This window comes from Lepisosteus oculatus, chromosome 1, assembly GCF_040954835.1.
Source record: "Lepisosteus oculatus isolate fLepOcu1 chromosome 1, fLepOcu1.hap2, whole genome shotgun sequence".
Lineage (NCBI taxonomy): Eukaryota > Metazoa > Chordata > Actinopteri > Semionotiformes > Lepisosteidae > Lepisosteus > Lepisosteus oculatus.
The window spans coordinates 15831186-15855379 of NC_090696.1; the positions used below are offsets into that span (position 1 = coordinate 15831186).

A 24194-nucleotide genomic window follows, 5' to 3' on the forward strand; every position below is an offset into this window, starting at 1 on the left:
TCTCCTAAAACCATAAATGTAAAATACACCAAGATATGATACTGCTGTGTGCAGAAAATAGTTACCCTTCATTTGGAGCCCTCCTAATGCAGAAGGCGAAAGAGGCAGCGAAACAGGACTCCTGTGGCATAGCAAGGTGGTCCGCTTCAGGTTTTAACAGCTGCAGGCTCTTGCACCCACTGCAGGCAGAGAAGCAATGCCACTTTGCCTTCTCGCATCTTTGCAAAAAAAACATGCCAAAGAAATAACCAGTGCTAGGTGCTGGATGATGTAAAGACACGCAATTCAAACAATTCTGAACTGGATCCAACTGCAATGGGAGCTACAGCATTCCTTGAACAAAACTGACCTGTTTCTTCCTTGAATGTGCTCTAAATCACTGTTTCTAGAGTGCTGGAGACAAGAAGAAGCCCTTGACCAATGCAATGAACAGAAGAATAAAACTGTCAGTATTGAAACAGCTTCCCAAATAAGGTGAACAGTGTACAAAAACACTGGCTTTTGAGACTTAAAAGAAAATATATATTTTTAAAATGATTAAAAATTAAAATTCTTCTCTTGACCAAAGTGTTGGGGAGGTGCTACTGGCACACGTTCTGTGCAAAAACAAACACCAAAGCTCTTTCTCCTCAAGGCTAGCACAGCTGCTTCCGGGCCATCCAGGCTGAGTGAAATAAAATGCAAGTCTATCGAAAACTCAAAGAATTTTTAGTGAGGACTCACACCATTACCGACACGAGACGAACTGCATGTTGAGTTGCAAAGTGCTACAGGCCAAATAGCTCTGCTCAAAACAGCTACACTACACTCCCCCGCCCATTCAAAATGAACTTCTGTGCTCAAGGCCTGGGAAAAAGGCTGTGCCTATGATCAGAGTTTGGAACTGATCTTCTCCTTGTGGAACACCAAGAGAAATGAAAGCGATAAGTAACTGTTCCCCCCTAACCGCCCCATGTTTTTGATGGAAATCACAAATCGGAGATCAAGCACTATTGCCCAACGTCCGCTATGCAGTGGTTTAGCAACGGGCAGCACTTTAATGAAAGAAGGCAGAGGGATGCTTCACGTGCTTTTGAGTCATCAAGGTGATTGTCTGCATTGAGGCAGTAACGTTAGAGAAGCGGATCTGTCTGAAAGATGTCAACTGAGGTATGGAGGAACGTCTTATTTGGCCTGAATACTGACCTTTTTTTTAAAAAAAAAACGACTCTGGGATCACCCCCCAGTGTCCTGAGCCGTATAGTGCACATGGAAATAAAAGCAGAACAGAGGTCACAGTGGGTCTTCTGTCACGCAGCAGGGTTTTGAAAACTCTCGAAAATCATAATCGTAAAAATTATTTTGCCATGATATGAAAAGGAATGCAATCTTACTTTTTCACATGCATATAGCATTAAGCTCAAACTACAAAAAAAACACTGAATGCAGTTACAGTACAATCACCCGGCAGAATGATAAATCACTTAAATGAACAAGATTAACATCACTGCCCTTGACAGACAGAAAGAAGGGATTTACTGAGGACTACTTGGGAGAAAAATGGTGTTAACCTTTCAGGAGAGCAAAGACGCACACAATGAGAGAATTATTCTGACCTTTGTCCACACAGAAGCGCCACATCCTAACACTTGGACTTCTCTGGACCAACATTATACCAAGAGATCACAGCAAAGGGAAATTCAAAACTAAATACACAAACAAATGGACCGTGGACTTGAGATTCCGAAAAATATACAGATTACAATTTACAAGGCAACGCGTTAGTAGCTTTCCAAGTTCTGTCCTGTGCCTCAGGACAGACCCGCTCTGCAATAAATGTTTTTTTTTTTTTTTAAAAAGCATGCCATCTTGTCCAACAAGCTCTTTGTCCAGTATTGCAGCCAAACATTAACAACTTTAAAATCACTATTTAAAAGCAGACTTAAGGTATATTTGTGAACATCTGAACATGGTTGATTCCTTAACCCAGCTTTAAGGCAGAGTGCTGCTGAGCCCAGCAGATCAATGGGGCTGATTTGCTATTGCCTCAGAACACATGCATCTTCAAGTAGTAAGGGACTCGGACGTCCACGGAGGTAAAACGGAACACTCTTCTCAGAGCAATGTTATCAGCTTACTAGCTTACTAGCTACCCATAGAAGAATATGAATGAACTTTAATCTTGCAACTCCTACCGAAACAGACAAGAGAGACAAAGATCACATTTGACAAGAGCAACACCTGGCTCCGTTTCTGCACCTGCTAGCATTGCTCGCCACAGTCACCAGTGCACGCTAATAAACTGCCTTTAGATTCCCTTCGAAAACCAGGAACAACGAGCAAAGACCCATATCTGCCAAGATGCTGTAACGAGCATGAGAACCCTCAACTGTTTAATGGGGCTGCGTTAACCACTTGCCCAACTGGTGACAGTGCCCCACACCTCAAGTGCCCCGAGTTTACAGTCCATCTCCCAGCTTTGCAGAACGGTCTCTTCTAAGTCACTCTGCTGCGGTACTTGAACCACCAGCACTTTAACTGCTACGCTGACCCAACTAATTACCGGTTAACTGCTTAAGGGGGCGACTGAACTTTCACACAGACAAATGCTGCCACGGAGCTGCCCACGAAGAGCTGCAGCTGTCAAACACCCCTCCAATTGATCATTTCTTGTGGTGGCAGCTGGATCTGAAAAGCCAAAACTGATGACGGAAGCGGATATACAATCAGGAAAGATTAACCAATTCTGAACTGAGAAAAGAAACAACAAAACTCTTGCCTTGCTTCACCCAAAAACTCAACCCTGAACTTAAATGTCTGAGTCTCTAAAGATTAAATGATTTTTTATGCCTTTTTTGGACCCTCCCCCCACCCTTTTGTGCAACATGACGTCACTTGGTGCCAATGTCATCTACTGGCGATTGCTTTTGCCTGTAATCTGAATCAGCTCTGAAATCAAGTTTAATGTCTGAACGAGCCCTGGTTCTCTGCTATAGAATTACATAGTCAGAGCCTGCTCCAAAATTAACATTTCCCACCTCTTTTGGAACTGAAAAGCCTGGTAGTCTGAACCAATCAAGGACATTAATCACAAGTGTAAACTTTGCCTGTGATACTGCATACCTTCTGAAAGCCTGCTGATCTCCGCTATTGCGTATTTCCTGCAAAAAAACTGCACTCCCCAAAAGTTAGAGATTCCTTATGCACGTTCTTCAAAAGACACGTCAAATAAAAGACAGGAGACAGCAAAGACGTCTCTAAAGAATAACTAAGGGTCTTATGGCACTTTATAGAGACTGGTTTGTTAACATGGTAGGTGGTTGAGATACTGGAGTATTGTTTAAATTGTCATATATTTAAATCACCCTTCAAGTGACTTGGAGAACTTTAAAGACCTGTTAAGGCAATCGCAATCAAGTTTTCTGCGCTGAATTTCCGTTTGTGTTTGGTCACGTCATGGGACACCCACTGTCCCAACAAAGCTAACTATCTGAGCGCATCCGGGATTAAGGTAAGTCTTTGTTTTAAAAAAAAGCCTTCATCAATATGAAGATTGTGCCGATTTGAATACAATAAGACTTGAGCACTAAGATTAAATGATTGGCCCAGACATTTTCACTGTTCCTAAAACATGCTCGAGTTTATATCTGGACTGAAACGGTCAAGCGACGGAGGCCCAGGATAAAAAAAAACCCAGCAAAACAGCTTGAAAAAAATGGACATTAACCGCAACCCCCGATATTTCAGAATAGGGGCGCACTGTCCAGTCGCAGGAAGACATCTAGATCCCTTTTTTTAGGGTAGGGGAAATTGCTGCCTTTTTTAAATTCATTTATATATTGACAATGCAATTAGATTCAATATTATAATAGTCTATAACCAAACTACTCCTACCACTGCGCATAATGGACCATACATTCAGTTTATGTCAGCAAATCACTTTATGGCTCAGTTGAGTTGTCCTGTCTTTATTTTCCCTCTTCAGTAAAATCTTTTTTTTTGGCAACTCTTCTTTAAATGAATGGCAGTGCAAATACACTTTTTGATCTGAAATGTATTTGTGCTACTCGCACACGTGCCCCCGCGTACTGTGACGGGCACGTGTGCGCTCCCCCCCTCTATCGATCTGTCCCAAGAGACGCCTCTCCGCATCTCTTGGCTACGTCCCTCTCGCCCTCTCTTCTCTCGTTAAGGTTCCGCTTAGGAGATTTTAACCCTTTTGTTATTAGAATATATACACGCACACATACATATATATGCATATATATTTGAAAAGTATGAAAGTGCTTTTTTTTTTTGACCAAGTGCTTTGGATCAGGGCTGAGTGGAACGATTCATACACTTGCAAATCTGTATTGTTTTCAACTCTGAAAAGCTTAGCGGCTTCGCATGGCCCCCTGACTACAGCGCAAATCCAAACTCCCTATCGGTAACTGGGCAGGCAAAAAAAAAAAAGTTACTTAGTAGGATAGTAGGATACAACGTGCCATCCTTTACTTCATGGGTATTACCTCCCTGGTCACAGACCGCTGCACTCTTAAAGGGAACTGCACACTCTTAAAGGGTTTTTTTTTTGCCTGCCCAAACTAAACCCTCAGCTTCCTTCTCAGATTCGGCCTCGTCGATGAAATGTCACAAGGTCACTCAACAACAACAAAAATGTGACTTTGCGCTTATGGAAAAGAAAGCCTAAAACTAATCTCCAATTCGACAATTTCACCGTCAAATGGCTTAAATTCTCACGATGTCTCGTCTCCTAAACTCGCCCCTTTCTGACATCAAAAAAGGCTACGTAACAACCTTACAAAAATGCTCAGGTAGCTTAATACAATCATTTTCAGCATATTTAAGTACCATACAAATGAGGAATAACAATGACACTATTTTGGCATTCGCTATTCCTACATAATGTAAAGGATATCGATTTAAAGGCTGTGAAATTCAACATTAAAAAGACCTTGTGAAACCATTTTAAAAAATCCCAGTACTGGCCACACGACGGCGCAAGTTAAGCTTTGCATTTTCACGCCCCGGTTCCTCCTCAGCCCTCACATTTACGCACCAGGGAACCAAAAACAATCTCACTCCGCGAACTACCGCAAGATTAATTGTTTGAGTACTACGAATATTACTCTTAGTAGTAACAAGCTGTGCTGTTGATGTGTACAACATTCCGTTAAAAGAGAACAATCCTGCGGGTCGAATGAAAGGTTAACAGCCGTGAGGATGTCAAGTCAAAGCTTTTTGCCCAGACGCAGGCGTCGGTCGTATTCAGTGTAAACTGTAGCAGGGAAATGCTGGTCAACAGAACACGTCCGAAATCAGAGGGGGTTTCCACTGGGGAAGGGGTTAACAGACGCAACACACACTTGACATGGCCCCGGACAGTCTTCCAAGTTTTTAAGGAGAGAGAGAGAGGAAAAAAAAAATTCTAAAAACCGAAACAGACACTTGTGCAGCAACGCTAAAATAAATAAAGTGTTTCTTTGAGAAATAAAAGCCCTTACGATACTGATTGTCACTTGAAAAAAAAAAAATATGACATGAAAAGTTCTGTTTGATGCAGCAGCGTTCTTCAAAACATTTGGGAGAGGGGAGGGGGGATAAGGAACCACTGACAGTTCTGCAACATTGAGGTCTCCCCTCAACACCCAGGTTCTCAGCCATACTGGAAAGATTGCTTAAAGACACCCATTAGTTCTCTGTTAGGATGACACGGAGGCTTAGCCACATGGTGCTCGAAACACGGCCGACTGATGCTCATGAAGGCTTTGGGGCTTTCGTAATCAAGATGGGGATGGTCCTCCTGTGTATGATGAACAGCTACAGTTCTGCCTCTGTCATTATACTGCGCGCCAATCTTTGGAATTCCCCCTGAAGAGAAGGCAAGAAGGAAACCCTCTGGCCTCCATCTCAGCATTCTGGAAATCCACCTGTTCACCAGCTGCTGAGAAACGGAACTTGAAACGCAAAACTAGACATCGCCTACTGTTCCATTACCCAACCGAGTTAAAAGTGAATTCCTACCCAGACTTCAATCCAAGTACCCCAAAACACCACCTTCACATTAGTATCCCAAGTTCTGGTACATGGGCAGAGTGACAGAGTTAACGCCAGTATCATTAAAATTTCTTAAAGCTATAGTAGTTCTGGGATTTTCGTTAGCAGGATGATTACAGTTACAGTTTATCCGGTCGAAAACACAAAAGTGCCAAAACACAGGCAACACCACGAAGAACACAAACTTTAGAACAGCTAATATACTGGCCTTCAAAATCACACACACACACATACACACACTCAGACAAGCACACAAATAAGAGACAACCCTTCAAGTAAAAAAAAAACCGACTCAGTCCTTCAGGATGTCAGATTTTTCTGCTCATCTCCAAAAACGTTTGGAATTACAACAAACTAAAATCTAAAGAAATCCATCGTATCAAGCGGGCCCTGGCAGTTATGAAGAAATTAGCACCAAAAAAACAAAACAAAAATCATAGCTTTTCCCCCCATTTAAGTGCTTTAGTTACCACATTGCCACGAACAGTAAAGGGGTGTGTTAAGTCACTTCTTGGTCAATGGCCAAGACAAATTAAGCTCTTTGAAGGGACTTAATAACAGAGAGACAGGATGTTAATCCTGCATTCTGATACGCTTTTTGCAGGATGAAAGATGTCACCGGTGATACCCTCAAATATAAAGAAACTGGAAGACTTTCCTATGGGGAAAAATGGCAGAAAAGAAGATCAGATGTTACAGCAAGTAGCCAGGGGAGGTCAGAAAGCAGCGAATAGCGACACCGACGGAACCTTTGGGATGGTAATATTGCTAAACTGGGGTGGAAGTTAACAGGTGCAAGTGATCAGGACTGTCTGGTGTCGGATTGCTTAAGGTCCTTGGGTTTTGTAAAGCTTACAAATCTCAAAAGAAAAAAAAAACAGTATAAGTCTCCACTTAAGAGGAAAAAGTGCACCGAGCGGTACATGTGCAGTCCTGGATTCAAGCTCAAATGCACCAACCAACTGGCTGAGCTGTACTGCCAACCAGAGCCAGCGGGCACAGAGACAGTCCTGTGGAGCTGTAGAAACAGCTGGCCTGGGATTGGGGAATCCTCTGCTGCAGGCATGCCATGCCATAAAACTGAAGGAGCTTGCAAGCGAGCTGGACACGCCGTTGATTAGCAATGCAAAAACACAGCAGTTCACAAGTGGTGTACACAAGGCTTCTCGAGACAGGCACACACACCCCACACACACAACCCTGCAGTCTCTGCCATTTCGAAGGTGTGGAGAGGGGGAGGGGGGGGGAGAGAGTGAAGCATTTTAACCAACGCGTAAACAGAACCACACTAAAGTAACTGATCCTGAGTTTGCATTGTAAACATTGGAGAGCGGGTCCTGTTCTATCAACACGAGACCCAGCTCCGTGCGTGAAGAAACAAAATCACAAAAAGCCACCAAACATAGTGCAACCGTTTGCCATACGCCACACATATTGCTGTTCGGCCCCAGACCATGAGGTTAGAAGGGTTTTCGATTTTACTTTAAAAAACAAAAAGAGGTCCTGTGCAACGTTAACTTGAAAGAGTAAGGCAGAACCAGAGCTGCTATCAGAACGGACAAAACAATGCTTCCAATTAAAAAAAAACAGGACTTGTAAAGATTTCCTTCCACCTTTGGGTGAAGGTTTTTATTATAGCCCCAATCTAGAATGGGCAAAATCGCAAAGTGGCCCGTCTAAGGACAAAGCGATGAGGACAACAGTCATTCCAAAACTGTCCAGTGCCTGGCCGTCTGCTCAATCCTGACTGCAAGGCTGCAATGCCAGCAACTGAGCTCTGACCCGGGTCTCAGTGGAATAGCTGCAAGCTCACAGTTTAGTTGCACTGTGCTGTGAGCCACCCAGAAAAGCACCCAACTCCAGCATCACGTGAGCAGCTGTGAGCCACGCCCCCAAGGGAATCGACCAATCAGCCGTCTGCCCTGGCGGAAGTAAAGAACCTCTGGACATCACCCGTCGCTTATGCGTAAAGCATCTCTAAAGTGCAATTCATTTGAATGCCCCATTTCATCCACTCCTATGCAAGCAAAATGTTAAAAGAATGGACAACCATAAAAAATCATCTTTAAGTCAGTCCTTAATGATTCCTAGAGCAAAGGGAGGTTTTTTTACAGTACATTGTTGGCCACTGTGTGACCTATATTTACGCTACACCACAAAACCAAAGTGTGGAACGTCGTGCAGGTTGGTTCCCCAGTTTCTCATTTGTTCAGCTCAACGCCCGAATATGACAGATTTCACATCAAGAGGCATTCGCTCTCTCTCTTTTTTTGAGAGGAGTACAAATTGGCCAATTTTGGACTATTTCAATTGACATTCTGAATGCAAACGCACTACTGAAGATATCAAAACTGCAGGTTTGGTGTCTGAAGAGAAATGTCAGTTTTCAAGTCATTTATATCACCCTGAATTCAGACTTATGATTAATTTTATTTGATATTTTTTCAGGAAGTCGTGAAAAGCAATCTTTTCCAGTATGGCTGCCTGGCATTCTCCAATAATTAAAATGAAAGACACTTACGTTGAAGGAAATCATAGCAGTCACCATAACATTTATAATTATAGCAGTCATAAAAACAAATAACCTTTGGTCATTTTAAAAACAGTAAACAGCATATTCCAGTTTAACACTTCACTACACTTCAGACAATACTTTTTAATTTAAGATTTAAATTAATTGGGTGTCAACTGACACCTCATCACACTCCTCCTTCTTAACAAAAAAAGTGCACATTTCAAGAAAAAAGGGTACCGTAACAGCAAAGTAACACTTAAGAATTTGAAGGCTTTATCTGTGACTATTGCTCTCAGCACATATGGAAAAATTTTTCAAAACAAAAAGAAAACCACTAATGCAGCAATTATTTGTCAATGTAAAAAGGCAGCAAACATTATCAGCAGCCGCAGAAAGCTAGTGTCTGTCCGGAAGCAGGAACGCCTGCTTTTAACTGTTTTGTGCAAATTTTATCCAGTGCTAACAAGCTTTTAGAGACAGCCATCACTAGGCTATCTTTGGTACTCTCTCTAATAGTGTTCAAGTTTTACAACAGAATTCGAATAAGTCCTTTTAATACCACGAGCCAGAAGGAAGCTACATAATAATACTAAAATAATACAGTAAGGACGACTGAAAGCTTTGATAAGCGATCTCCTCTTAAACTTGGTCAGGGCCATGCTTGAAGTGTGTGTTGGTCTTTTCAAGTAGTTAACGCACCACGTGGGGAAATGAGCATTGTTCTCTTTTAAAACCTTCCGATCATCAGTTTAAAAAAGGAGGGGGCGGGGCGATTGCTTCCAGAGGGTGAGATATCGGGGCACACTGCAAGGGAAAAAACAAACATGCTGAACATGATCCTGTTCTACTGCAGTGTGCTGGGCTCTGAAAACAATTCTTTCTTGTAGGGGACTACAGACTCCCCGCTCCCTCCCTCTCCCATCCACCCTCCCCTTCTCTCTAGAGGAGTGTGCAGAAGAAAAATGCATCTTGCTGGGGCTACACCCACTTCTCCTTTAAGGCATCATAAGTTCTTGTAATATGAAAGGTCAGGAAGGGGGGGTGGAAACTGAACCAAATTCGGCAAAAAACACCCCAACGTAATTTTACTGCACTCTGCTAAGGAGGAATTAAGCAGAAGGGAATTATGATTTGCATTTTTGAGGTTGCTTATGAGCGCTCTGCCACTACAGAACTATGATCCACTCCCCCTTCCCCGGGACACTGCACTGTTAAAACCCCTGCAGGACCCGTCTCTTCACTGCGATCAGGATCGGCTCTGCAGTCCGATGCACAGGAAGTGTCCGGGTTCTGTAGGAAATCATCTGCACACTCCTAACCCCACCTGTTTGTCTGTACAGTCAAACCCATTACAAACACCGCACTCTCCGTCTCGAGTTGGAAACGATCCACAGATCACACAATGGGGCTTCCTAGTCAGGACTCGCTGGGTCTGGATTGTAAGCACATGCCCACCTCACAGTCTTATAATGCTGACGTTAGTTTGACTCAGCAGCAGCAGTCAACAGAACACTGCAGTAATGCACAAATAGGCAATTACACCATCTTTTGCAATCAAACCTACAAACACATCTTTAAAAGTTTTCAAACACAAGAAGTCTGGTAAGTTAAAATGAAGGTTCATGATGAATGGAGATGTATTACTGGCTTCTATATGGGATACTACTGGGATACTAGCAGAGTCCTCATCTATGGGACGACTAGCCTGTGGAATATAGGTAACAAAGCATTCGTTACCAGTTGCCTGCTAACTGAACAGTTAAAAAATGCAGAAGCTTAAGCTACGACTGGAAACTGGAGGATCCCCTGGCTCTTTCTACTGTGCAGCTCTTTGGGGCGGGGAAAAAAAAAAAGTCTTCCAGCCACCATGCCCAGACCAAACAAGCTAGCTACTCTAAGATGCAGGAGAAGCTTGGAGCAGTACAGGTCAAACGTTTCTCTGGAGCACATCCCTGGAACACTTGGGTTCCCCCACAGGAAAGAGGAATCTGATGACCAACAGGCAATTCTGTGTTTTTGGAATACAGTACTGCTCAAGCAAGAAAAACGGCACAAACAGCTGTGCTAGACCTGCGGTCATTTCATGCAAACTAATGAAAGAAAATACAGTAAGCGAGATAAAATCAAGATGTAAAAGCACACTTCGGAGTGCTACTTTCAAGCATAGGAAAACTTTTGATAATTTTACTTAATGAACTAACAACAGATAAGTATAGCTATACTTAAAACTACCCTTTTTGGAAAGCTTAAAATTGTGGGTGTGGGGGTTCAGAACAAGACCAGAGTACCGGATGAAGAAACACCACCCAAGTCTGGGATGGTGTTGCTTGGTCACCCGAAGTGTTCAGGGATTTGCAATTCCATAGGAACATGCAATACAAGCGACAGTCGTTTTTTTAAGAAAACAGATTAAATTAAAAGCAATTAAAAATGACCTGACTGCTCCAAACTCCTGCAGTCAAAGGATATGGAAAATCCTGGAATTTCAAACCCTCCTACCAGAGCGTGCAATCAGAGACTTCCCTATAGCTTGGTATTTACCAACACAAGCGATCTAGGAGCCCCTAGGAAAGACTCAAGTTTTTTCAGGATTGGCCTGGAGCTACAGGAGTCTGGGGGTCGAGAGAGTGGGAAGAGAGGAGTGCGTATGATTGTATCTGGGTTTGACTGTACTGCAGGATTCCCGCTGTTTATTTTAGGGATGATTTAGGTGTCACCCGGCACGGGAGGGATGGTGGGCATCACTCAGAGAAGCAGCCATCCAGGCCAATGGCGCCGGGGCGCTCCTTGGCGTAGGGGTGGCGCAGGTTGCCGTTGGGCAGGGGGCTGCAGGCCGCCGCGATGCCGCAGTGCTTCAGCAGGTTGAGGCCGAAGGGGGAGCCCCCGGGGTCTTTGGGAGGAAAAGGCTTCATGGTGGAGAGGATCAAAGCCAGGCAGTCAGCTACATCCTTGTTGGGGGCGCAGGCCAGGGCTGGGGTGTGACCTGGGAGGAAAAAACACACACATACACACACGGGCCTGACATTGCTCCTCCAACAAGGCACATGGATCTACATGGAGATTCATGTCGGAACACTTTATCCATCCCCAAGGGGGGCAAGTTAAGCCGCAAGCAGGGCAACATACAACACATTCCGAAAAGAACAGCGTATCACAACATTTCTAAGAAAACAAATGACACCAGAATGTCCATAAAACGATTATGAAGCTAAACAAGTGCATGTGCACTTTGTCCTATACTACAAAAAAATCACTTCATTAGGAACTTAAGTATTAAAGTCCATGTCTGTTTGCAGAGGGGGCTCTATCCAAGTGAGATCATATTGATAAAACACTTCACACTCATTTCTTGAGAGCCTGAAGGCCTCTGGAACAAAGCTAAATCTGAACAACCAGATACACATTTTCAGGGGTCTGTAAATAACAAAAGGATTACCTACAAGCAGTTTCAATTAGTGCAAGAAAGGGGAAAGGACAACCAATACTAAGTACTGAATTCGCACAAAAAATAACCACTGTGAAAATCTCTAAGGCTGCTCACGTATCCCAGGCCTCATGCTGGGCATAAGTAGAGTAGAGGAATTGAACTGGACCCAGCGATTTCCGAACATGAAGTCAAAACGCATCTGGCTTACCCTCCTCGTCCACAGCCAGGACAGTGGCCCCTCGGCTCAGCAGGACCTGCACCACTGTGGCCAGGCCGTTCCGCGCCGCGATGTGCAAGGGCCTGTGGGGAGACACAGGTAACGCAAGCGCCTCCGGGCTCATCCTCGCAAAATCGAGAAGAACGTTTCTCTAACAGTTAAACACACTTGTGTACTGATGTTAAAAAAAAAAAACCAAGAGCCTTCAGTAGTCTAATAACATTTTGAGGGCTGTTGGAGCCATATGGATCTCAGAAGGAACTGATGCCAGCCCTCGGAAATTAAGCGCCTCTTGAGATTGGCGCTACCCAACACTTTACTTACATCTGCAGCGCGCTGTTAGTTGCATTGATGAGGGCCTGGTCATGGGTCTCCCCCAGAATCAACAAGGCACACATCTCATGGCCCTAGAAAAGACAAGGCACACCTGTCAAGGTGGAATTAACTGCTGAAAGTTCAGCGCGACTGCTGAACTTTCAACCTGTTCCAAGATCTCAGCATGTGACACGTCCTACTCTGACTGGCAAATGGTGATCACTTGGCCGATCAAAACAGAGGGACAGTTTAAGGCCCGAGCACTACGACATGCTCACCGACAATCACCGAGAGTCAGGACCTTAGCTTGACATGTGATCTGAAAGATAAAACCTATTCCGACAGAAAGCACCAGTGTTCCACAGGAGGTATACCGCCTAAACCTCTAGCAGCAACCAGAGACATGACCAACCCATGTACCGGCCAGGCCCTGCGGATCTTCACGGGTCTGAAGCGAGTAGGCTTCACTGAGACATGGCTGCCGCCTCCCCTCTGCTAGCTCAGCATCGGAACAGAAAGACCAGAGGAAGACAGACAGGCGCAGCGCGAAGACTCTAGACCCTCACCTTGCTGCAAGCCAGATGCAGTGCAGTGTTCTTGTTGACATCCATCAGCGTCAAATCAGCCTTTGCTCGGTGCAACAAAATTTCTGGGGTGGGAAACAGAAGACTCAATACATCAGCGGTGCCCCTCTTTCATCAGATCCACGAAAAAATGCTTTTGTAAAACAAACCACGGAGCATAAACGTAAGATGTCTGTGTACGTCTTAACGTCTTTGCGTTCGACAACCCTGTTCTACTTGACACCTTCAGCCCTTTATCTTACGATCTGCATTTCCTCCGGTGGTCGGTACCAGTCATGGGTCCTCGATGCTCTCTGCACTCCCGACATTTGAAACGAACCTTGTGAAGCAAAGCTCAGGGGAATTTGGAACGAGAGAATTGAGACTTCAATACGCTTCGGCTCATCTTACCTACGGCGGCTGTCTGCCCGCGGTCTGCCGCCACCATGAGGGCAGACCTGCCCGACTGGTCCACGGCATTGACGTCTGCCCCCTGGCACAGCATCAGCTGCAGGCCATGCACGTTCTCGGAAAACGCGGCGGCGTGGAGCGGGGTCCTGCGGGAACACAGACAGCAGCTCATGGATATGCAGGTGGGCATGATCTGCTCCACTAAAGGCCTTCAATCTATCCAGCACCTAACTGACTTCAGGCGCATGACTGGCCAAGCTGCTAAGAATCCCTTATACGATGAAGGGACAACTGGACCGTTCTGGGCCTTTGGCAGCCACCCATGCGTACCTTCCTTTGGCATCTCTGCAGTTCACGATCTGGGCACCGATGGACTCCACCAGCAACTCTGCAGCACCATCATGACCATTTATTCTGCAAAGCAAGGAAGAGGCCCTCCTTTCTGTGAATCCTTTCCCACTCATGGTTCCAAGAAGAGCCTGCAGTCCTTCTCATAACATAACATCACTTTATTGGTCATATACAGTTTTTGTGCATACCCCAGCTTGCTTTCCATGAGACACACAGACAGGGAGAGAAGCTTGGGGTCAGAGCGCAGGGTCAGCCATTGTACAGCGCCCCTGGAGCAGCTGGGGTTAAGGGCCTTGCTCAGGGGCCCAACGGAGTAGGATTCCTCTGCGGGCTGCAGGATTTGAACCGGCAACCTTCCAGCCACAGGCGCAGATCCTTAGCCACAGAGACACCGCTCCGCCCCATACCGATACCGCCGACAAGTTTTTCAGTTCCAAAGCAGTAATTCGTCATGTCACAAATTCAACATTCCATGATTGTAAGTTTAGGAAATCTTTTTTGCAATAAAGGTAAACTACCTACCTACTAAAAATTGCCTGTCTACTCCTATTCAACTTCTGTGTTCAGAGAAGTCACTACTGACACTGCTGCGTAGAAATGCGTTTTTTAAACTTGTACCTTGCTAGAAGACGTTTGGGGCCATAAGCTTCTTGGCTCCAAAACACATGCAATCCCAACATTTGGCCCCACATCCTTAAAGTAAATGTTCCCTCAAATTTCAAAATCGACCAAAGTACGAAACCCTTTCTGATGGCAATCCTTCTCCAAGGGATTTTGGAAATGAATCAACCTATTTCCCCACCTGCCTTTCCTGGCATAAGTCAATTCAATGTGTGCTAATCAACCACACTCAGACACGACCTGCATGACAAAGTTCATCCCAGGCTTTTTTCCCCGATTACAGAAAGAAGGCTGCTTTGTTGTGAAACATCAGTGACATTCATGCTTGGGTTTGCATCTAAGTGAAATCCATTCTAAATCGCCGAGCTATTTCATCCGTTTTCACAGATGGCGAGATCTTGTTGAAGCTACAGGGTTCAACGCGTGTTCAGAGCCAGGAAAGGGAGAGGGCCACTCTCCTTCACTGGCTGAGCTCCTCCATGTGAACAGTCTGAAGCAGCACAGTACCCCCCATTTCCAGCACACACAGGCACACCTGCATACTAAAGACAGGCTGGAACTGGCTGAGGGACCACCATCAAAATACATGTTTAAAAAACGTCAGCAATGATAAATCCCAACAGTGTGAACAGAACTACTCACAGAGCACAGTGCAACGGGGTGAAGGGGTTTCCTTCCTGGATACTAAATGGTTTGTTTTCAAGTAAAACGTCCAAACAGTCTTCATGCCCTGGAGAGAAGAGGGGAAATGGAAACTCAATCACGACGCAGTCACTGCCAAGAGGGTCTGCCGCGTTACCGCTGAAGAGCGCTCTCCTGCTCGGAGTCCTGCCACTGAAGGCCAAGTGTGGACACCCACCTGTGGGCAAATCTCCCCCCCCGAAATTAAAAACACAAATCTGAGGCTTTTCAGTGAGCTAATGCGAGCACCACATGAGAAAGATCCCGTGAGTGAAATCACGACGAATCCCTATTAACGTGAAACAGTTTTTGCTCAGAAAACGGCAATGCCCCGCCCCAGTAACAGCCAATTTTCTTTTCCAAAAACATGAATATTACAGAAATTTGCCTGAGAAAGCTTTTGAGGTTCTGTGGGAGCGAGGTTGCTCAGGACAGTTGAAAGAATGACAAAAGAAATTCCAGGCCTTTAAGGAATGGCCTATACAGTCCATGAAGAGACTTCAACACAACTTACTGACACAGTTAACCTAGAGGACTACTTCAGGACCTGTAAAGCAGCAAGGCCCAAGGGGGCACATGTAAAGAAATATTGTTCTGTAAATGCGTCTAGAAAGAGCTGCAGGGAGCAGGGGCCTGGAACACACTGCTCCACCTTGTTAAAGCCGATTCCCTGGCATCTTTCATGAAAAGGGTAAAAGGGATCCAAAAAGACCAAAACAAACGAGCACAGCGAAACCTTTATTATCCCTGTAGAAAGCGACCGAGAAAACCAGGGAGCCGCTCACCGTGGTAGGAGGCCCAGTGTGAAGGGGTGTACCCGCTGTAGTCCAATATGGAGTCCAGGGGGTCTGTATTGAAGGCGGCCTGCAGCAGGCTGCCCAGGAGCTCCATGTGCCCGCAGGCCGCAGCGAAGTGCAGTGGGGTGCGCCCCTTGAAGTCCCGGCACAGCGCAAAGGCATCGTGGTCCAGGAGGGCCGAGACACAGTCCTCACAGCCGATCACTGCCTGGGAACACAGAGGCACGACAGAGGGGGTGGTCACCTGGTCAGCCCGTTACAGAGTCCTATTACAGGGCAAACAGCTGGTCACTTGCTCCTCTGTAGCTTATTTCCCCGTTTGGTAAGGCCGTCTCTCTGGACTCTGCTCAAAAACACGCCACGCTTTACGTGATCTGAAGGATGACCACAGTGCAGCTCAGGGTTCCCCAGTGGGCCAGAGGCAAGGCCACAGGGCCTGAACTGGGAACACGCCTCCGCTGTTTTCTGAATGGCTCTAAGCAGTAAGGAAAGAAGAACGTCGCGGAGGGCACTGGCCGCCCACTGTGGCGCAGGGCCCAAGATGCTCACCCCCCTGTGCAGGGCGGTCCTCCCTCTCTTGTCCCCCGCGTCGGCCGTGGCCCCCTTCTCGAGCAGGAGGTGGACGCAATCCGTGTGGCTCCCCAGCACAGCCAGCATCAGAGGAGTCCTGCAGCCAGACACACGCACACAGAGGGCAGAGGTCACTCTACACTGCAGGCCGGCATGCTGGGCCTAGTCCAGGGGAGCTCAAGGGGCCGATTTTTCATCCTAAATCTGGGCCGGAGGATTTAGATCTCCCCGAGTTCAACAGGACCAGAAAATGGATGGAATAAGGTGAGGAAAAAAAGGAAGAAAAACCAGGAACCACAAGCCCTTTAGGATTTGAAAAAGGGTACTCACTGTCCCTGGGCGTCCATGACATCTGTGACATCTGCTTTCTCGCCACCGTCGATCAGCATGTGCAGGCAGTCTGTGTGGCCGTTGGCAGCTAAGGAAACACAAACACGCCGCTGTTGCCTCGTGGGAGAACTCATGTCCCTTGAGGAACAGCTACAGCCTGGTAACTAGCCTGCCCGTCCCAGAATCCCACCACAGGTCTGAACAGCTCACAGCCATATTAGGCCGAGCCGGCAACGAAGCAGAGATTTCTATACCACTTTAGACAGAACACACAATGTAAACCCCTATTTAAAAAATACACAGCCAGCACTTCCGCATAAATACATCAACTGTCTATGAACTGAGATGAGATGAATGTTGTCAGACTATTTGAAAGCACTAAGGATGTTTCAGTTCTTGAGGACAAAGGCCCTAAGGTTGGGAGTACTTCCCATCCCGTTTTTTTGGGGGGTTTGGTTCTTTTAGCAAAGGAAAAGGTCTGGCATCAACAGAGGAAAGTGCCCATCCATTTGCTCCTGCAGGATGTCTCCATGAAGAACCTGGAATGGCAGCAGAAAGTGTTTCAAACCAACTCTAAGAAAAGGAAGGGGACGATGAAACACTTTTGTCATCTGAGTGACGTGCTCTGGCGAGTCAGCAGGCGATTCCAAAAGGGGGGGAAAAAAAACATCTGAATATCTGGCATGTGATAATTCAGACGTCCCAATGATCAGATCCATCAGTCCCTACAGGAGAAGGCTGATTGGAGGCCGAAGAGGGAATGATTTAAACAATGACAGTTTACGAGGGCCACAGCCTTGCCCTTTCAGTGGAGCAAGTAGAACAGGACAAGTACCTGGGGACTGTTCTGGACTCCAAGCTTAATTTAGAAGATGTTGACCTTTTCTGAGGATCAGGTCAGTATTGCTGTTTTTTTTCTTAAGGAAGCTCAAGCATTTTAAGGTCGATGATTCATTATTGATTTTGTTCTACCGGTCCTTCCTTGAATCTGTTCTAACTTTTACCCTGATCTGCTGGCTTGGCAACCTGAAATCTGAGAGGCAAGGACAGGCTGGGCAGCCTTGTGAAAATTTGGCAGGTCACTGGCGCTGATCTTCCAGCCCTCTCCTCCAACTATCACTCACACGTTTTGCGTAAAGCAAAATCCATCTGTGACGATCCTTCACCCCCTTGTTTAGTAACTTCCAGTTACTCCCATCAGAGCACAGAGACCGACTCCCCAGCTCCAAAACCAACAGATTCAAGTTCTCATTCACACCTGTAGCCGGATCGTTACTTGACACTTGACCTGCTGTGTAAATGTGTGAATATTGTTGTCCCTGTCGTTTTCTTCTTCTGTCCGTCTGCACACCAACACTGCTGCTGTAAAACAACTTGCCCCCCCGGGGATAAAAGACACTCTCCCTCTCCCTCTTGCAAGCTCTCCTGGCGATGCCGTCAGAGGGGCCCCAGGGGAGACGGTATTGGGGAATGCCGGCCCATACCTGCCACGTGGAGAGGAGTCCATTTGTGCCGGCGCTCCTTAAGGACGCAGGAGGCCCCGTGGCTCACCAGCACCTCCACGCAGTCCGTGTGGCCCTTCTGGGCGGCCAGGTAGAGGGCGCTGCGCCCGGCGGCGTCCCGCACGTCCAGGCTGACCAGCGTCTCGGAGAGCACGCGCAGGGCTTCACAGTGACCGTTATAGGCCTGTTCGAAGCGCACGGGAGATTAGCACAGCAAGACTACCTGGAATCAGTCTGGTCTCATCAGAACTCGGACCTAGAGCAACTCTGGGTCTGTTAGATCTTCAATTAAGATTATAGACACTAGTTTATCATCTAGTAACTAAAGAACTGCCTGGAATTACCTATTAACCTGCATCATCTTCAAAAAGTCAGGATTTAATTTATTTCTAGGGCCATGCTGGTACAAAGCACCCCGTATACCTTAGGCCTTTTCTATTATTTTCCATTGCCGATACCAGTAAAAGAACCGTCATACAGAGTAAGCTAAAAATATGTACGCGTATATGTTACAGTGCCTTGCTAAAAACAACTACCCATTACAGCGCATCGGTGCAGTTTATAAATCACCCTCCATGCTGTAAACCAAATGAATAAATCCACATAAATAAACACCGTGCCTTGTCTTAATTCCTGGTTGGAAAACTAACCTGAAGTACGCGATACAATATGAGAAACTGGTAGCAGAAATAAGCCAGTACTTACAGCTAAGTGCAAAGGGCTAACTGGAATGGAACTCTCCACATCTTCCAGGCAGTTGAAAGACATTTCCAAGAGCTGGAAGGCAGAGAGACGACAGTGGAGACAGCAACTCTTGTAACTCTGTGCCAAGACTTGGTCACCCATATCAGACGCTTGTTTCCTTCAATATCCTTTTTTTATCCCTTTTATGGGAGTCACACAACATCTCTATCTTCCTAACCCTTTCAAATATTTTAAAATCAAATTTTGAGAGGAGGCTAGATTTTCCTTGCAAACATAGAAAACCAATGATGAAATACGAGGAGAAAAAACTGCATGCCACCAGAATGCCAATAGCGTTAAGTCATCTTCCAGAACACACAGGGTTTCTAGGGTGCCCAGAGAGAAACCCCTGTTTGACGAGCAATACAGACACAGATGGAGAACTGCAGGTGTGAAGAGATGGATTCCAGAGAGACTGCACTAAAAGGTCCAGACTGCGACCCACGTCACTGCTTCCTTGAGGCTTGCTGATGTGGGTGCCTGCAGCACAGCAATAGTGCTTTAGCCTTCAAATACTGCACGAGAGCACACACTAGTGGTTATTGCTCACATCACACTAACATACACACAGGTCAAGGCCAGAAAAAGGAGAGAGGACCCCCGATCCTAGAGTCCATGCAAACTCCCCCACAAAATGACATTTGGCACCCAAATCTTTTTGGGCCAGGGCTCTGGGCAGCACATTTCACGCATTTAGCATACATATACACATACAGAACTGCAAACTACCCCAACGTTCAAGTCAACACACACCAGGTGAATTAAAATTCCACAATCGCCTTGAAACCAATCAGCGCTCCAAACATTGCTAAACTGGAGGATGGTTGCTCACTTCGGGCAGATTATTTCACTCAAGAGATAAATAGCAAGTGCCCTGAAGCCTCACCAGTTCAAGGTTTTGCTTGTTGCCATGGGCAGCTGCATAGTGAACCGCACTGTATCCCTGCTTGTTGCGAACGGCTGGGTCTGCGCCACTGTCCAGCAGAAACTCCAAACAGCTGCAGGGACAAACAGAGAGGTCAGACACGTGTCCAGCTTGTTCTCCCTCCCATTCAGGCCTCCCCGGCTTCCTGCAGCATCTACACCGAGCAGAAAAATGAAAACCACTTTCTGGCCTCAGGGCTCCGACTCCAGCAGTCCTTCTCTACATGCAGGCACCGGACGAGAAACTCACAAAAAGGTCTCCTTTGCTCTCTCCTCCTCGTTCTCATGGCTCCCGGAGTAATGGCGATCCACTCTGAAAACGAAAGCCGGCAATTTAGTGCTCCGGAGAGACGCTGCTGCCAGGAAGGCTTTCACAGCGGTGCCATTCAGCAAAACTGCCTACTGAAACCAACGTCACCTTGCCCGGTCTGCTAGCACTGCAATCTCCTTTGCATTCCAATAAACTGAAAATCACCATGGAAATGCTATGTCGGAACCCGATGCTTCCAGGAGAACATTTCTGAAAACGGGGCCTTTTAATCCGAGGTTATTCCCCGATCTCAAGCAGGACAGGTTCTGGCGCCGGAGCCAACGGCTGGCTACATGTCCCGGAGACGGATGTTATGAACGTGCTGGAAAGTACACAAAATGCTCCCGTTTATAGAATCAGCTGGCCCACTCAAGAGCATTGTGAAAACTGAAGCAACGAAACACACACGCAACACTAACGATTCAGACCGGAGGGCAGTGCCCCATCTAAGGGTACAAAGTATGTTCCTTTGAGCCTCCAACACCATTCCACTCCCACTGTTCTTTCAAGAAGAGGGCAAGCGTGCGACCGGGTTTACCTTCGGAAGGTTTCGGAAGCAGCAGAGTAGTGCAGGGGGGTACAGCCTTTATTGTCGCCTTCGTTCACCTCGGCGCCGGCGCTCACCAGGGCCACTGTGCACTGGTAGCTCCCGTTAGCAGCCGCATAGTGCAAAGGAGTCCTGCGGACCACAGAGAACACCTGCTCACGCCATCGCCGCCTCACTGGGCAGCAGCCTCGCACAGAGCTCTGCACCGATTCCGTATCGGACCGGCCTGTGGGTACGGCCGGGTCTGCCTTACCTTCCAAATTTATCCTTCTTACTCAGGTCAGCCCCGCTGCTCAACAGCAAGTTAAGACATTCAACGTTTCTGTTTAACGACAACGGAGAGGAAAGAAAAGACGGGCATGAGAGTTGCAGAACTTTAAAGGGTGAAATATTTGGCGGTGGTTAACAATTAGAGACACGGGTCCTGGCCTGTATCCCACATGAATGAGCTCGGCAGAGCATCATCACTATCACACGCTAGGATCAACAAGGCCAGGTTTGTCACACGGGCTGCTTCGCTCACGTGCAATCAGTGCGAGGACAACAGTGACGCCAGAGACAAAGCGGTCTTCTTCAAAACCGTGTTGCTTCAAGGCCAAATCACGTTGACCATCAGCAAGCTGAATATCTGGTTTAAGTGCATCAATTTGAAAAGACCCCCCCCCGAGGATGATATTACAGTCCATAACAGTGAGGTGCCCAAACACATCGATAAAGAACTGTTCATTAGGGGCATATTCATATCCCATCACCACTTCTTCCCCGTATGGTAATCCCTCAATTTAATACACAAAATTGAGAAAAGAGCGGTGTATCTGGCAATGGAGGAAGACGCAAGAATGAAGAAAGAGAAGAGCAAACAGAAAGCAAAAACACAAAACCACAAAACGCAGAAGGAAAAGCAAAAGGAAGGAAATCCAAACTGAAAAACAGTGCACAAAGGAGCAGAGAGCCCCCTGCAACCCCCCAGGCCCCTCGCTCACCCTCCCGATGCAGCAGCGTGTAGGCAGGTCCTCCCGAGGTTATCGGGCGTGTTGATATCGAATCCGGCCGACAGCACGTGCTCGTTGCTCAGAGACGAGACGATGCTGTACAGCTGACCTGCAGAGACACGGGGCACCTTTCACAGACCTCTCAGCGCTCCGAGCTCCGTCCTCCAGCAGGAAGAGCCGGAAACACGTTTAAAAACGGGAACAGGAAGCAGAGGATTGTGGGGGGAACAGAACAAGCTGCCCAGCCGTCTCGTTGTCACCCCATCCTCTTTCAAGAAAGGGCGGGATGAGATTCTCAGATCAGCCAACTACCAAATAGGCTGGATAGGCCAAGATGGCTCTCGTCACTGGCAACGATTCTTGTGACCCACCCTGCATTGAGATTTGCAAGCAGAGCTTGTAGCAGAAGTGTAATTCATGGGCAAGACTGATCATAACCCAGCAGTGCTTCAAGACGGCACCACGTGCAGGTCGGACTGTAATTCTACACCACTCACCTGAGGAGAGTAACTTGCGACAACAGTCTGAAAACCCGTAGAGCACAGCCAAGTGCAGCGGAAACATCCCATGAATCCCTCGCCTGCACGGACACAGAGACAGGTAAGCAGGTCACGCCAAGTGTCAGGTAACGCTCTCGTGCAAAATAAATACTAGCCCTACCAGGCCCCGTCACATTAAAATGAATGCCCCACTGAAAAAAAAAAACACCCAGGTTGCATCTAAATAGTAATAAACCGCTCTTGGTGTTACGCAATGCAAACGCAAACCAGCCAAGCTACCAGATGCTTGTGTTTGCGTTTACTTGCACACTTGAAAAGGTGTCCAACCCATAATCGAGGCTGCGGAGTTGATTGTGACAGGGCTCTACGAGTGCCATGGGGCTCCGATAAACACAGGTGCGCTCGTGACAGGCCTCACCTTGCTGTGTCAGCACCGTTTGTCATCAGGGTGCTAATCAGCAGTTCATGGCCATACTTAGCAGCAACGTGAAGAGGAGTATTGCCATATTTATCCACACAGTCGATCTCCCCGCCTGCGAGAAAACCAGGAGAGAAGACAGTCAGAGCCGTCTGCTGAACCGCTGGTGTGTCTGCTCCACCAGAACTGAGCCCAATCCGAAGCGAGGCTTGATTTAAAGCACGAAAGACAGATTTGCCAAAATGACAATGGCACGGGGAGATTCAAGTTCAAGCACATGTAAAAACGTGCCATGGCAATAATTACAACCCAGCCTCATCTCACAGGGTGAAGTAGAAGCATTTTTAAACCGTCTTCCCCCACCTGCCTGGAGTGACAAACAACTCTCAAACCCAGAGCCACCCATGTCAGGCAGTCCCGCTGACCGTACGATACGATCTCTCGGCGGGTTTGACGCCAAGGTATCATGATCCAAGGAGGCTGGTATGAGGTTCGACCCCGGCTGCCACCCTCTATATCGAAGATGCAAAAATCACCCACAAAAACAGAGAATCAAATTTCTTTAGCCAACCCGCCCCCCAAAAATACATCAGCCCAACAGGACTAAGGAAACGCAGTTAAAAACATGAAGAACACAGATGGAGGAAGGGATATTTCAGACGGCATCTCAGGAACTCCCCCGATTTAAAAAAGATGGCGCCTGTACCCTAAACCAGAGAGTCACTAGTCTTGGTGTCCAGCTGTGTGAGCGCGCAGGGCTGGTACTCTTCTGCGAAGCCCTCCCAGTGTCGGCGGAGGGAGGGAGGGCACAAGCCCCCCCCTCTCTACCCAGGCCAGGATCAGAGGTCGCAGCCCTGAGCGCTGGCTCACCACACCCACGGCGAGACAAGACGGCGACTCACCATTCTGGATCAGGATCTGCGAGCGGGTGAAGCGGCCGTGAATGGCGGCCATGTGCAAGGGGCTCTTCCCTTCTTTACTCTGGAAAAGAGGAAACCGCGAGCGAGGGTCAGCCGGGCCGGGCGGGAGCTCCTCGGCCTCTGCGCGGACCGAGCTTCGGGCACACCGAAACGAAAACACTGATTCATCCGTCCCTCAATTGAACAGGAAAAAGCCAAACCCGCAGACGGCCAGAACAGGAGGGAACTCCTTGGTGAAAGTCTGTGGCGTTACATGGGCAGACGGAGTCGCAGTCCAAACACACATTTCTATACAGATCTCAGACTGAATCCTTTTCCATGACTAATTAGCATCATGAATACAAAAGCCAGAGAAAAGGAAAAACTGAGAAGGGAGCCCCAGCGCCCCAGGTTATTGACCTGTTCACCCCACTTCTCTTTTAAGGGCGGGGTCTTATAAAAGGAAAACGTAAAATGAAAAATAATAAAAATTTGCCTCCAAATTAAATCTTGAGGGAACA

At 47.0% G+C, this 24194-nt stretch overlaps 1 protein-coding gene across 1 annotated transcript in view; it reads right to left on the bottom strand.

Annotated features, from left to right (window-relative positions):
- Window positions 1-4723: 4723 nt before the first annotated feature.
- Window positions 4724-24194, bottom strand: part of ankrd52a (ankyrin repeat domain 52a) — a 33746-nt gene continuing 14275 nt past the window's right edge. The window contains exons 9-28 of the mRNA XM_069179849.1: window positions 23677-23755; window positions 22775-22889; window positions 22354-22436; window positions 21848-21965; window positions 21118-21186; window positions 20856-20996; window positions 20258-20320; window positions 19970-20081; window positions 19045-19116; window positions 18322-18523; window positions 16838-16925; window positions 16487-16604; window positions 15926-16145; window positions 15102-15189; window positions 13818-13901; window positions 13488-13633; window positions 13080-13162; window positions 12523-12605; window positions 12190-12281; window positions 4724-11537 (exon numbers count right to left, since the gene is read on the bottom strand). Coding sequence (XP_069035950.1) covers window positions 11296-11537; window positions 12190-12281; window positions 12523-12605; window positions 13080-13162; window positions 13488-13633; window positions 13818-13901; window positions 15102-15189; window positions 15926-16145; window positions 16487-16604; window positions 16838-16925; window positions 18322-18523; window positions 19045-19116; window positions 19970-20081; window positions 20258-20320; window positions 20856-20996; window positions 21118-21186; window positions 21848-21965; window positions 22354-22436; window positions 22775-22889; window positions 23677-23755 — 2298 coding nt within the window. The 3' untranslated portion in view covers window positions 4724-11295. The remainder of the gene's footprint in view (window positions 11538-12189; window positions 12282-12522; window positions 12606-13079; window positions 13163-13487; window positions 13634-13817; window positions 13902-15101; window positions 15190-15925; window positions 16146-16486; window positions 16605-16837; window positions 16926-18321; window positions 18524-19044; window positions 19117-19969; window positions 20082-20257; window positions 20321-20855; window positions 20997-21117; window positions 21187-21847; window positions 21966-22353; window positions 22437-22774; window positions 22890-23676; window positions 23756-24194) is intronic.